At 37.5% G+C, this 12,823-nt stretch overlaps 1 protein-coding gene across 6 annotated transcripts in view; it reads right to left on the reverse strand.

Annotated features, from left to right (window-relative positions):
• Serca (ATPase sarcoplasmic/endoplasmic reticulum Ca2+ transporting SERCA) overlaps positions 1–12,823 on the reverse strand; it is a 46,026-nt gene that overhangs the window by 7,322 nt on the left and 25,881 nt on the right. For 4 of the 6 annotated variants that reach the window (XM_077403946.1, XM_077403947.1, XM_077403949.1 and 1 more), the window contains exons 4-14: positions 10,427–10,509; positions 9,164–9,550; positions 8,457–8,944; positions 7,296–8,301; positions 6,588–6,808; positions 6,376–6,511; positions 6,143–6,295; positions 5,915–6,048; positions 5,711–5,828; positions 5,482–5,599; positions 71–4,351 (exon numbers count right to left, since the gene is read on the reverse strand). In XM_077403946.1, the coding sequence (XP_077260072.1) occupies positions 4,260–4,351; positions 5,482–5,599; positions 5,711–5,828; positions 5,915–6,048; positions 6,143–6,295; positions 6,376–6,511; positions 6,588–6,808; positions 7,296–8,301; positions 8,457–8,944; positions 9,164–9,550; positions 10,427–10,509 (2,936 nt within the window). In that variant the 3' untranslated portion in view covers positions 71–4,259. Of the gene's footprint in view, positions 1–70; positions 4,352–5,481; positions 5,600–5,710; positions 5,829–5,914; positions 6,049–6,142; positions 6,296–6,375; positions 6,512–6,587; positions 6,809–7,295; positions 8,302–8,456; positions 8,945–9,163; positions 9,551–10,426; positions 10,510–12,823 lie in introns of those variants that run through there. The other 2 variants (XM_077403950.1, XM_077403951.1) reach the window with 1 other exon arrangement.

Genomic DNA, 12,823 nt, shown 5'->3' on the forward strand with positions numbered 1-12,823 from the left:
TGTCGGATTTAAGCGAGAATTATTACGTCGATTAGTAGGTCAACCGTCGGAGGATCGAGAAACGCATTAGTAACACATGATTCTTTTATTATAACAAGTAATGCATTATATATCATTCCGTCGTCATATTCTCTCACTTGTTATAATGGTCGCTCCGTACGAACTCAAATTGAATACACGACAAAGGTAAATCGGACGATAAATAAAACAAATTGCGAAACGCCGACACGGCGCGATAATTACATGATAACGTAATTGTACTTATCGTATATGCATAGACTGGATCGTAACACGCGCAACAGTCGGATTCGTGTATACAATTTCTCTTTATTCCTTCTGTTTCTATATTATCCGTCTCGTCTCTATGAAATCTGTTTCACACCCGGAATTATATATTCTATTATCTTCCGCTGCGGAGCGACGTCCGCGGCGAGTGTATATACTCGAAATCACTCGATGTCATAGTATTTCCATAAGTTATTAATATTAATATTACTTCGTTATCGTTAGAGAAATAGGTACTTCCTGAAGGAAACGACGCGTAGTTGTAGTCTCATCATCGCTGGACACCGCGTTCAATTATCAACGTCACACAAGGATCAATGATAAAATGTCTACCGACGAGCTAATTAATTCTCGGCGCACGTACAATTTACTTTATGGCAATCAATAAGTTATAATTAATAAATATAATATGCAAGGAGATAGAATAAATATAAATCGTTTCTTCCTTTTATGTAATTACATATTAATGGAACAGGATTGCTAGGATTTTTAATCAAGCAATCGCATCGATATTTGCGTGACGTCGCGCAGTATACTCTCGTCGTGATGGCACTACCCCGTCATTCTCGGTCAACGTAAAATACAATGCACACTCAAGTACTTACAGATACATCGTGGACGAAGCTGGAGATCCGAATACGAGGGAGCAACGAGCGACGAATCCCGAGGAAATCGTAAACCCGACAAACCCGTTAACAAAAAAGAAAAAGAAAGAAAGCAACGTCCGGTTTCTTCAATTTAATTATAAATCTGCGTCTCTCTGTCGCTTCATCAAGATTGCTGGACTTCCGAATTCAACAATTCAGTAATTCACAGCTGTTCTTCGCGCGATTCTTTCGAGATCCGTTGCTCGGGGGGTCGTCTTGCATCCGGATTTCCCGATTAATTTCGTCGAACTCATTGAGCGTCATAGAGAACTGCATTAAACTCTTCACCGGCATTGATCCCCGCGCGCGTACCTGTGTTCCGATAACCGTGCTGGTTACCCAATCGCGCGTCCAAACAAGCGAATAATGCATCCATTGTTCTGTGCCACGGTGGGTAAACTTGATAATAGTAAGTGTTACAGGATATCTCGGGTTTCGAAGATTATCTCTGAAGAAATTCGAGATTGGCCGAAAAATTTCAGAGTTAACCAATGTCTATACAACAGGTCTAGGATCGTGAGAATGGTTATCCTTTTACAGGCGACAATTCGATGATTTTTATTTCGCGCGAAACGCGAAAATTTACTCATCCACGAATAAATTTTCTCTTTCCACTTTTCTCGACATTAACGACAAACGCATCGCGACACAGGTATCGAACGCGGGGCGCAAAGCCGGTAGCTTAATTATCCTCGCGCTAAAAATTAAACTGCGGAACGAAACACTACTCGAGACACAAGTTCGTTAGTGCGGCAGCGCTAACTCGTTCGGTCTGATTAAGTTTTAATTATGCCCATACCAAAGTATCACGCCTTAACCGTTACTAATTAATTAATTAATTATATTACAATGTCGCGCGGCGCGGCCACGGCCGATTCTCCTGAAGCGCCGGGGTAGCGGCGCAATTAAATTATCGTGCGTCGCGCGCCGAAGAAGAAAGAAACAAAGAAGAAGAAGAAAACGCAGCGGACGCGTCCGCTCCTCGCCGGACCGGAACACATCGTCAGTCTTGTTGCGTTTGCACGTGTTTTGCGGAGAAGCGTCTCGCGCGCTGCGTTTCGCGCGCTGAATCGCGAACGGCCGAATATCACGGCGATCTCTATATACGAAGATCTGGATGACACCTTGGATCCTGCGCTGCCGGCGGAAGCGAGAGCCGCTTAAATCCGCCGTCTCTCGCGAGACGATACTCACTGAGAGAAATAATTATTTTTTTCAAAAAAAAAAATTTTTGTTGATTTAATAAAACCGGAAGATTGTATGTTGCCAAGCAGATGATTTGATTGGCTTAACAAAATATTTGTACAAAATATTTTGTTCTTTTTGATTATTTTGTTTGTTTGATTTGTTCTTTTTAACTAAATATTTTATACTATCTCAATTATGTATAATATAACATTAACTAAATATTTCTTTGAATAAATTTACTATTTTTAAAAACGTTATAATGTTCTTGTCATCATTAACTTAAATGATGGGCAGAAATGGGCAGAAATCATTAACTTAAAAAAAAAAAAAAGATTTTGTATGATACCATTTTCAGAATTTAATTATTTCATTTTGTTCAAATAATAGACGTGTACTAAATTCAATAAAATAAATAATTGGATCAATAAATTGAAAAATCAACAAAATTGTTTGGTTGATTCTACAATATTTTTCCCTCAGTGTAGTTCTTGCCGATTATTCCAATTTTTTTTTTGTAAACGTAGCAGGAAGGCGAAGTTAGAAATATCGCTTCGTAAGAGACGACGGCTTTACGTCGACAAATAAGAAAGAAAGAATCGAGAAGTTGATGCCGTCTGTTTTCAGCACTAATCGATTTCAGTCTTCCTTCTTTGATTGGCGGCCGCTCTCGCCGATAGGATACGCTCCAAGGGATGAACTGACTAAATAGCCAGATGTATATTGAAGGCCCACGTACTCGTGACGACACCGATTATTCGTTTCGTTACGTGGCAGTGACCGAATTCGCGTTCACTCAATCGAGAAATATCCTCGACTAATAATTAGGGGACTAAAGTTGCTCCCAATATACAAATACTTGAAAGATCGGCGATCATCATCTGAGACCGTGACGTTGAAAGTGAGAGAACAAACGGAGAGATCCCCTGTAACTTACACATAAATGAATGATTGTTTATTAATAAAATTATTACGGTCCGATGAAACAGGATTATCGCCGATCTTTAACGAAAAAAATTATATACATGAAAAAAACCACTAGTCAAACTTTTTTACTACGCATTTAGCACATCTCATTCCTCAGATTTCTGTATTGTCGACAAAAGAATCGACTTTTCCAATTTTATTGATTCAGTTAATCAAATTAGGTTGTTTATACACATGTCTTAAATATCTTTCAACATTTTAAATAATTTATCGGACGACTATGTAAAAGCAAACTATGATTCTTCTGCGCGTTTGAAAGATAAATTAAATATGAAAAGATTATCGGGAGCCGGGAATAGAAAACAGATGCGCCTATCACTAAATATTATCAAGGACAAATTTATTTTTAAAAAATCTATGCGTCGTTAATTAATTCTATGATTAATGTAGCTATTCGATATCACCATCAATAAAAATGATGAATTTTATCCCGACAATGAGTGTGTTTGCGTTCGGAACACTGCTCAGATATTAAACCTGAACGAATTTACTAGAAAATCTATGGACTGCCCCATCAGTTTCGAGCGTACGAGAGAGGTAATAAGGTCAAGTATTTTCCTCTGCTTAACGATTGCCTTATCTTACACTTACGAGCCTTTGCAGTCCATATCCAGAAATTAGCGATACGCGAATCTGTTGCATCGCGTTAATGCATAAATCACACGTACGGGTTATACACATAGGAAACAGATGTTGTGTTCGCGAACCCATGCGAGAAATTAGAAGAAACCCCGCTGTGCCAATCGCGACGATTCTCACTAATTTTGTAACGATCTATTTCATTATCTATCTAATAAAAATATATATCGATTATGTGGATATTTACAAAAGTTTACTTCACATTTGACGCATTTATTACAGATTTGTATGACGCAACATCTCGATCGAAGAATAACTCACAAAGATATCATCTAATAAAAAATAAAGTTGTCTGTTCCGTATAAATGTTAAGAATATATCTCAGTATGAATATGAAAGACGCGCGAAGTTAAAATGATGGATTGATCGCGTGGCACAGCAGAGGACAGTATCATTGAAAAGAATAAATTTTACAACATGAAAGGATCTTACGAAACGTGCTGCGTTAACTATACCGTGCATGCATTATCTCTACGGGAAGGAAGACACGGTATGCAGGATACAAAATGAGATCCGTTAGTGCGAAACCCTCGTATTTCCTTGAAATTTCAGCAAACGCTCAGCCTGCTCCAGTTCTGACTTCAGAGTAGAAAGAGGCACACCAGACACTAAGAATTCATTAATAAACGTGATTTATAACAAGCAACATTGAAAGCAACCAAAAAGAAGTGTAAATGTAAAGAGATTTACTAAACAAGATTGTATGTTAATCGCGTTAACCGAATATTGTGCTAATTTGTTGCGTGCGTGCATTAAACTGAGCTTGAAAATAAAATCAGGAGACAAAATAAAATACTACTACTACTGTCCGTTCCATTTGTGTTTCTGCCGAATGTTTTATTGTCTTCGTTGTGTAAATGTGCGTATCACTTTACGAAAATGATACGTCGCAAATGCGTTCGTTTGCGTCAAAACCGAAGTTACTAATCCCCGGTATGGTTAGCGGGCGAACTACTTTGTACTTTCCAAAAATCGACCAAGATCAATAATATGCTTCGAACGTGCAAAGATATATAAAAGTTCATGTCGTAATATTATTAATCGGCGAGAAACACAGACGGAAGACATGCATAAATTAATGGAGGTTTTAACTGTGTTAGTGCACTATCAGAATCTGCTACAATTATCAAATGATTTATCTGTTGCTAATTATACCGAAACGTGCATGACGATAAAAAAAAGTGCATAATTGTGCAATAAAAGGAAGAGGATTAGGACGTCAAACGTATCGGAAAGAACATCTATAAACAGTTTCGTGTTTTGTTGCAGAGGAAATTCAATGTTCAAAAGGCACTCGTAGAAAATAATTTAACGATCACAATCTTTGATTTACGACGGGGTCTCTCTTAGATCACTCGATGCCACTCGAAACCCGTGATCGTTGAGCGACGTCAGGGTACGGTGTGTGATGCGGGCATGGTGGGCCTTGGTGGCATATTTCATATATGATCGTACTAACACCATGCACAACAGTCAAACTTGTTAAAATCTCACTTGAACGCACTCTGTTAATAACTTATCTCGCGCCTTCCCGCGTCACGGTGGGAAGAGCTTCGGTTAAATGCAAATTGTGAGTCCAAGGATCTAGTCGCGGATGCTTTTCCATAGGAAAAAAACATCGTCTGCTAGACTAATATTATTATTTCACGGACGTTCTATATGGGACAGATATGCAACAGTCCAAAGAACACAGCCCACATTAGAACGATCCAATGCACGGTGTAAATTGGATTCTCACCGTCTGTGATCTTTCTGGCAATGAACTTCAAGGTTTCGTCGAGAAGTACCACTGGAATGGAGAACTTCATAACGGTAAGCCATTCTTCACCCGATAGCGGAGTCACTTGGAATACGGACTGAAACACAAAAGAGTTAACGATACTTACAATTTTTGCGCTTCAAATTGAAAGAATAAGGTCCTCGGCCATTCGCTTCTGCAGTCTTAATATAAATAAATATTTACTTACCGAAAGAACTTCGACGTACAGGATGACGAAATGGAGTGTGAAAGAAAGAGCCATGGATGCGATGAGCCACATGTTGCACCAAGGCGGCATGCTGATGAGCGACTGATTCTCAGACAAGCTATATATATATAGAAAAACATAGATTTTATTATAATCCTGAAACCGCGATTCTTATGTAAAATATATTACGAATATTTTTTTCACCTGTTCATGGCATTTAACATTTCAATAGTGACCAACACAGAGAGAGCCATAGTCATGGGATGAGGATCAGCGAAGATCTTGCAGTTAATACCCTTGAATTCGGGTCCGCCACCAATACATGCCAAGTGATGAGTCTATATTTTATGCAAATAATAGATGTTAATTAAAGAATAATTACTCAAGTTTTCAAATAATTATGAACATAACTAAATTTTTGTCAAAACTTACAAGTTGGTAGTAATTCAGCTGAGGGCCGCTCGGACTGTACATGAACCACCAAGCAGCCGATCCGACAGTGGCAGCGCCTACATATCCACCAATAGCCATATAACGGAAAAACAGCCATCCAGAAATTAAAGATTCGTCAGCTTTACGAGGAGGCTGTAAAAAAATCAATAAAATAAATCAATAAAACTTGCATTTAATGACATGGCAGTGCATCTTTTTAATTGTTATATTACTTTGCTCATAATGTCTAAATCGGGTGGATTGAAACCGAGAGCGGTAGCTGGAAGACCATCAGTGACCAAGTTGACCCACAGAAGTTGGACTGGAATCAATGCTTCGGGAAGACCAAGGGCGGCGGTCAAGAATATACTGTAAAATAATATAGAAACATGAATAAAAATTGAACTCTAATCTTCCTCATTGCCCTCATATATCTCGTACATACCTGACGACCTCGCCGATGTTGGAAGAAATGAGGTAACGGATAAATTGTTTCATGTTATTATAGATAGCACGGCCTTCCTCTACAGCGGCTACGATGGAAGAGAAATTATCATCCGCTAATACCATCTCCGAAGCTGATTTCGCGACTGCAGTACCAGAGCCCATAGCAATACCGATTTCAGCCTTCTTCAAGGCAGGAGCATCGTTCACACCGTCACCAGTCTGCAGAAATAAAACAATGCAACATTATTTTGTGACCTTTTTGAATTAACTCTTTCAAATAAAAAATATATTTTTTTTTACATTAACGTAATTAATATTACAGTAATGGAACATTGGAAAGTTCTACATTAGAGTAATCGTTTGTCAAATAAAAGATCCGGGTTTGATTCTCGGAATTGTCACTCCGCATATATAATATTAAAAATTTTGAGTGAGAAAATATTTCTCTGCGATAGAAACAAAGTATCTGAACCATGCATTCAATCGCAAAGTAACTGGAAATAAACAAATCGCAATACTGTATCATCTCTTGTCTTGCAGAATGGAAGTTGGATAAAGGACTTACAAACTTTTTCGTAAAAATTGCAATTGTAAACCAAAGGAAAATTAAACTCTATATAGGATGGTTTTTCTTCCGGAAGCCAAGGCTTGACTCGGGCTGTAGTGCATTGATGATAATCATAAATGTTAGAATAATATGACTTACCATAGCAGAAATTTCATTCATGCTTTGTAAGTACTCCACGATCTTCGACTTATGAGCCGGTTCTACGCGAGAGAAGAGGCGAGCTCTGGCACAAGCCGCTTTCTGCTCTGCTATCGGTAGATCATCAAATTCACGTCCGGAGTATGACTTGCCAGTAGTATCTTCGTCCTCACCGAAAACTCCGATACGTCGGCAGATGGCTTCGGCAGTGGCTTTGTTGTCGCCGGTGATAACGATTACACGAATGCCGGCGGCGCGGCACCTAACAATTGAATCAAACACTTCTTTGCGAGGTGGATCAAGCATGCCCACTACACCTACGAACGTGAGATCTTTCTCGTATATGTAGAATTTAGTGGAGTCGCCCAGATCCATATCGTCAGGCTTCATCGGGTGATCAGCAGTGGCGAGAGCGAGGCAGCGCAGGGTATCCCTACCGGTTCCGTATTGGCGGGTCAGATCCAAGATGCGATTCTTCAGGGTTGAAGTAAGAGGAACCTTCTGACCACCGACGCGGCAATGTGTGCACCTATCCAATACACCTTCCGGCGCACCCTTGACAAACAGTTTTGGTCCACTTCCCAATTTCGATGGCTTCAGAGGCACGCAGTACGATGACATGGATTTACGATCACGAGAGAATTCCAGCGTGAATTCCTTCTTCCACTTTGTTTCCATATCCTGCCTAGTGACAATGGCGCCACCTCGACGATCCAAACCGCTCTTCGGGACTCCGTACGGATTGATTTTCTCAGCGAGAACGATCAAGGCGGTCTCCGTGGCTTCGCCGACCTTCTCAAATGCCTGCTTGAATTCGTTAAAGTCGATAGCAGAATCATTGCACATGATACAAATTGTACTGATCTCTTGCAATGTTTCGTAATCTTGTCCTTTAATCTTTTGTCCTCTCAAGAAGATCTCGCCGATAGGTTCATAAGTCGACCCGGTGATTTCGAATTCGTGGAAACTGCTATCGTTACCCTCAATCTTGTCAAAGATGAACATTCTGTAAATATTTAAAATTATGTTTAAATTAAAATTTCTGCTTAAATATATCATCAAAAAAAAAATAGAGAAAGATCCTTATATAGTGTTTATTAAAGATTAATAAGTCAAATCTACATCAACGTTATAGTAATCTTGTTTGCTTAATCCTCTTACCGGCTAACGGACATCTGGTTAGTTGTCAAAGTGCCAGTTTTGTCGGAGCAAATGACGGACGTGCAACCTAGAGTCTCTACGGACGGCAAAGATCGTACAATGGCGTTCTTCTTGGCCATACGCCTGGTGCCCAGGGCCAAGCAAGTCGTGATTACAGCAGGCAAACCTTCGGGAATAGCGGCTACAGCGAGAGCGACGGCAATCTTGAAGTAGTAAATGGCACCCTTGATCCAGGAACCACCGTGAGCCGGATCGTTGAAGTGGCCAATGTTGATCGCCCACACGGCAACGCAAATCACGGAGATAACTTTCGACAGCTGTTCGCCAAACTCGTCCAACTTCTGCTGCAATGGCGTCTTGATCTCCTCCGTCTCCGACATCTCCGTACGGATCTTACCGATAGCCGTGCTTAAGCCAGTTCCAATAACGACCCCGCGAGCCTTTCCAGCGGCGACATTGGTACCAGAGAACAAGATATTCTTCTTATCCTAGAGGAAAAGCAAAACAGAATTTATTAATAAACGTTCTCAAGAGTCATGATCAAATATCACATAAATAAACTATGCAAGCCCCTATGAATGAAAGTTTTTTGCAATTTTTATAGAATATAAACTCTCATTTCAAAGGTATATAAGGCCGTTGATATTTGCGAGATAATGCCTGAGAAAAAGTAGCGGAAATGTTTTTATACAGCTGCAACTTTTTACCTGATTGACAGCGCGTGGGTCGGGCACAGGGTCGGTGTGTTTGATCACGGACACCGATTCCCCAGTCAGAATGGACTGGTCGATCCTGAGGGTAGTCGAGAAGATCTTGGACAGTCGGATATCGGCCGGGATCTTGTCGCCGACCGACACCTCTACAATATCGCCGGGCACGATTTCTTTGGCTCGAATCCTCTGGACACCCGATTTGTCACTTCGTACAACTTTACCCATCTCGGGTTCGTACTCCTTAAGCGCCTCGATCGCAGACTCGGCATTTCGTTCTTGCCAGACACCGACCACAGCGTTGGCAATGAGGATGAGCAGGATGACGAAGGGTTCGACGAAGGCCGTGAACGCATCCTCGTGCTCTTCAAATAAGGCTAATACCTGAGGAGGAAAAAAAGCACTAGATCACTAGATCAGAAAGACTTACAGAATATAGTAAAGAAAGTCAATACATTGAGCCTATGTTTCTCAGCAGATTGAATAATTTCACATTGTCGCCTTTAAATAACAGTTCAGCTAATTAAAACTTTGTGGAAAAATGAGCACCAAGTTAAAATTAATAAGAAAATATAAACAGTTTTCTCTCTTAGTCATCGCACCGATATTAACTAATATTTCAAATTAATATATTTAAAAAAATACATATAAAAATGTATGTTAGGAAATCAAAGAAAAATTTTCCAAGACATAAATGTATTGCTAAAAAATTTCTTTTCTCTGAAAGCTATATAAACGTACTGAACTAAACATACTTTATTTCCACAATTTATAGATCAAACTCCATAATGAATGTTACATATTTCTCTTGTGCGCTCAGAGAAAATCAGATCACCACGGTTACTTGAAATCAATATGCTATTTTTTCACCTCTCATAGAAGATATATTTAGCCTCATTTACCCTTGAACCCCCGTAAACATATAATTACGGTACTTTTCGCAAAGCGGCATACACCGGAAAATTCGACAAGAATTCACGAAAAAAAGGACCATCACGAATTCACATTTGGCATTCTCATAGTTTTTGTAAAGATTAGATCATGAAACACTTTTAGTTCATAAACCATAATACCAAATGATAATACCAATCATGTATATCTAATAAACTTAATTTGCATTATACTAGATTTTACTTTTTCGAAGATGCGTTTACTTTGCAAGAAGTTTAATTGTTATGCAAATTTCTATACCACAGTTTAAATTTTATAAGATATTATTTATAATTTTTCAATATGATATCTGTCGCAGCTTATACTTACAAAAGAAATAATAGCAGCTAATAGAAGAATCTTAACTAGAAGGTCATCGAACTGTTCCAGGACGAGTTGCCAGATGGATTTTCCTGTAAGCGAAAAATAATTCGTCAATAATTTCGCGCGATGCGAGATAAAATATGAAAAAGTTTAAAGAAAACGTGAGTTTTTATTAGTATAATAAATATTTTTCGTACAAGTTTTATATTCGATATACACTTGTCCCTCGATTTACGTGGAGTATTCGTTCCAGGTGTTGTAAATATAAAAATATTTATTTCACATTTATTTTGTTTTATTTGCACGAAGTCCAGTAAAGTAAATTTGTTATTATTTATGTGAATAAACTTAATGTGCTCTCCACAAGTCAATAAAAAGTCAAAATAATGTAACAAGTACAATTAGATAAGAATTTTTGGTTCATTGATATATAATAATTCAATAAATATCGTAGAAAGATATATTTTCTGATTGCGTACAACTGAGATCGCGTTTAAAAAGTACCGCGTAAATCAAGGGATAAGTGTATATATTCAAAATTTAATTTTACGAACAACAATTTTAATATTATTTTATCTGATATTTAGCTTAAAAATTATTGCGACAAATTGGCATAAAACTTAAATAAAATTTATAAAATGCAGAACTCTTTTAATCTCAAATTGCACCTAATCTCTTCTTAAATAATAATAACACAAATACTTAATTGCTATGATCGTATAAATATATCGCTGTTAGTTTTTAATTATACAAAAAAGCGAATCCACACACATCAATTATAATGTATAACGATGAAATCAATACGGAATCAGATTAACAATACCTCATTGTACATGACCTGCTTGTATTATTATTAGCAACATAATAATGTTTGCAAATAGCATATCTCATTTACATAGTTTTATGTCTCGGGAAAAAATTTCTTTCAAAAAAGAATCATGAAATCATTGCCGTAAAATTGTAAGAAAAGCTGTTGTGACTCATCTTATAATATGTAATAAAAATGTATTTAATAACTAACATATATTACGTTTACATTTCTTATAAATCTTGTCATAAACGTAGTGATGTCACAAGTTCAGATCAAGAATTATTTTATCCTTACGCAGAAATTATAAAACTATTCTTCTTTATTCTAGTTTATTGAAAAATTAAGTAAATTGTAATTCCAATGCGATATTTATACGTGCTAATCTACATTCTATTTTAATCGAAAGCAACACGTGTTTCGTACATACGAGGAGTTAATTTGGTGTCGTAAGAAAAGATTTTCGTCGCAGATCTCAACGTGCGAACACGTTGTCGTATTGAAGAAACATATTCTAGTATATGCATCAGGAAAGAATAAAAATTATAAAGTAGTCAGGGGCAAGCCCTGGGCGTCCTTGATGGTTGGCGCCTTTTGCCTGCACGCGATTGACGTCATTACTCCACGGTTGACAATTTCATTAATTGTAATTTGCAGCAGCCGCCAAAGAACGAAAATTCGATTGCTGAATTATGTAAGTAGCGCTCCCTTTCTCCGTTTCTTCCCATTTTCCTTGCGCCCTTCTGCTTTAATCAAGCTGGATCACGTGTCTCTTTCCTATTCTTTAATAGCATTGCGAATTTTTGGAAATTGCAAACGACAAAGTAAAGTTTTGATGGTAAAATAATATTTCTTATTGTAACAAAGGATTACCAAGAATAACGACAGTTGATTCTTAGATCAAGCAAAAAAGTAGATCAAGTAATAATAAATAAAATGTGTGTCGATAGAAATTGCAAATTGTAACAATTCATTCGCAAGTCAGAAGAAAAATACAAATAAAAAATAATTGATAAACACAATTTCCAAAATGGGCCTCTCTTTAAACGATTATAAGTAATAAATAGAAATAGCCGCAGTTTTACATTAAAAATCATTTGTAATTGGATAAATGTATAGCCGACATTACCGTAAAAATTAATGAATTTAGGTATTTATGTTAGCCACATTTGTATGCTGTTGCATGGATATAATCGCGCTGGCTCAAAGTACCGATAACTTACAACATTTAATTATGGGTTACTATTTCCAACGTCTGTTAACTTCTAACTGACCGTTAACTTTTCAGAATAGCCAATAGAAGTTGGTTATTTTGATAATTAACGGTCAGTTGGAAGTTAACAGACGTTGACAATAATAGCCCTATATATAAGCAGAATCAATAAAATTAAAATTTAAATAGCTAAACACGTAATAATTGCTTAAGAAGTCAAAATTGCGTTATGCTAGTAAAATTCAATCCAAGCCGCGTATATAACTCCACTCTCAATCAATTAATTTACTGACTATGTTCACCTCACATTATTAATTTTACGAATCATATAAATTATATATCTAATTCCTATCACACATACGACATTAATGTGGCATATTAA

The sequence above is a fragment of the Temnothorax americanus genome, unplaced genomic scaffold (genome assembly GCF_048541705.1).
Source record: "Temnothorax americanus isolate GAGA-0224 unplaced genomic scaffold, ASM4854170v1 Scaffold18, whole genome shotgun sequence".
In the NCBI taxonomy this organism is placed as follows: Eukaryota; Metazoa; Arthropoda; class Insecta; order Hymenoptera; family Formicidae; genus Temnothorax; species Temnothorax americanus.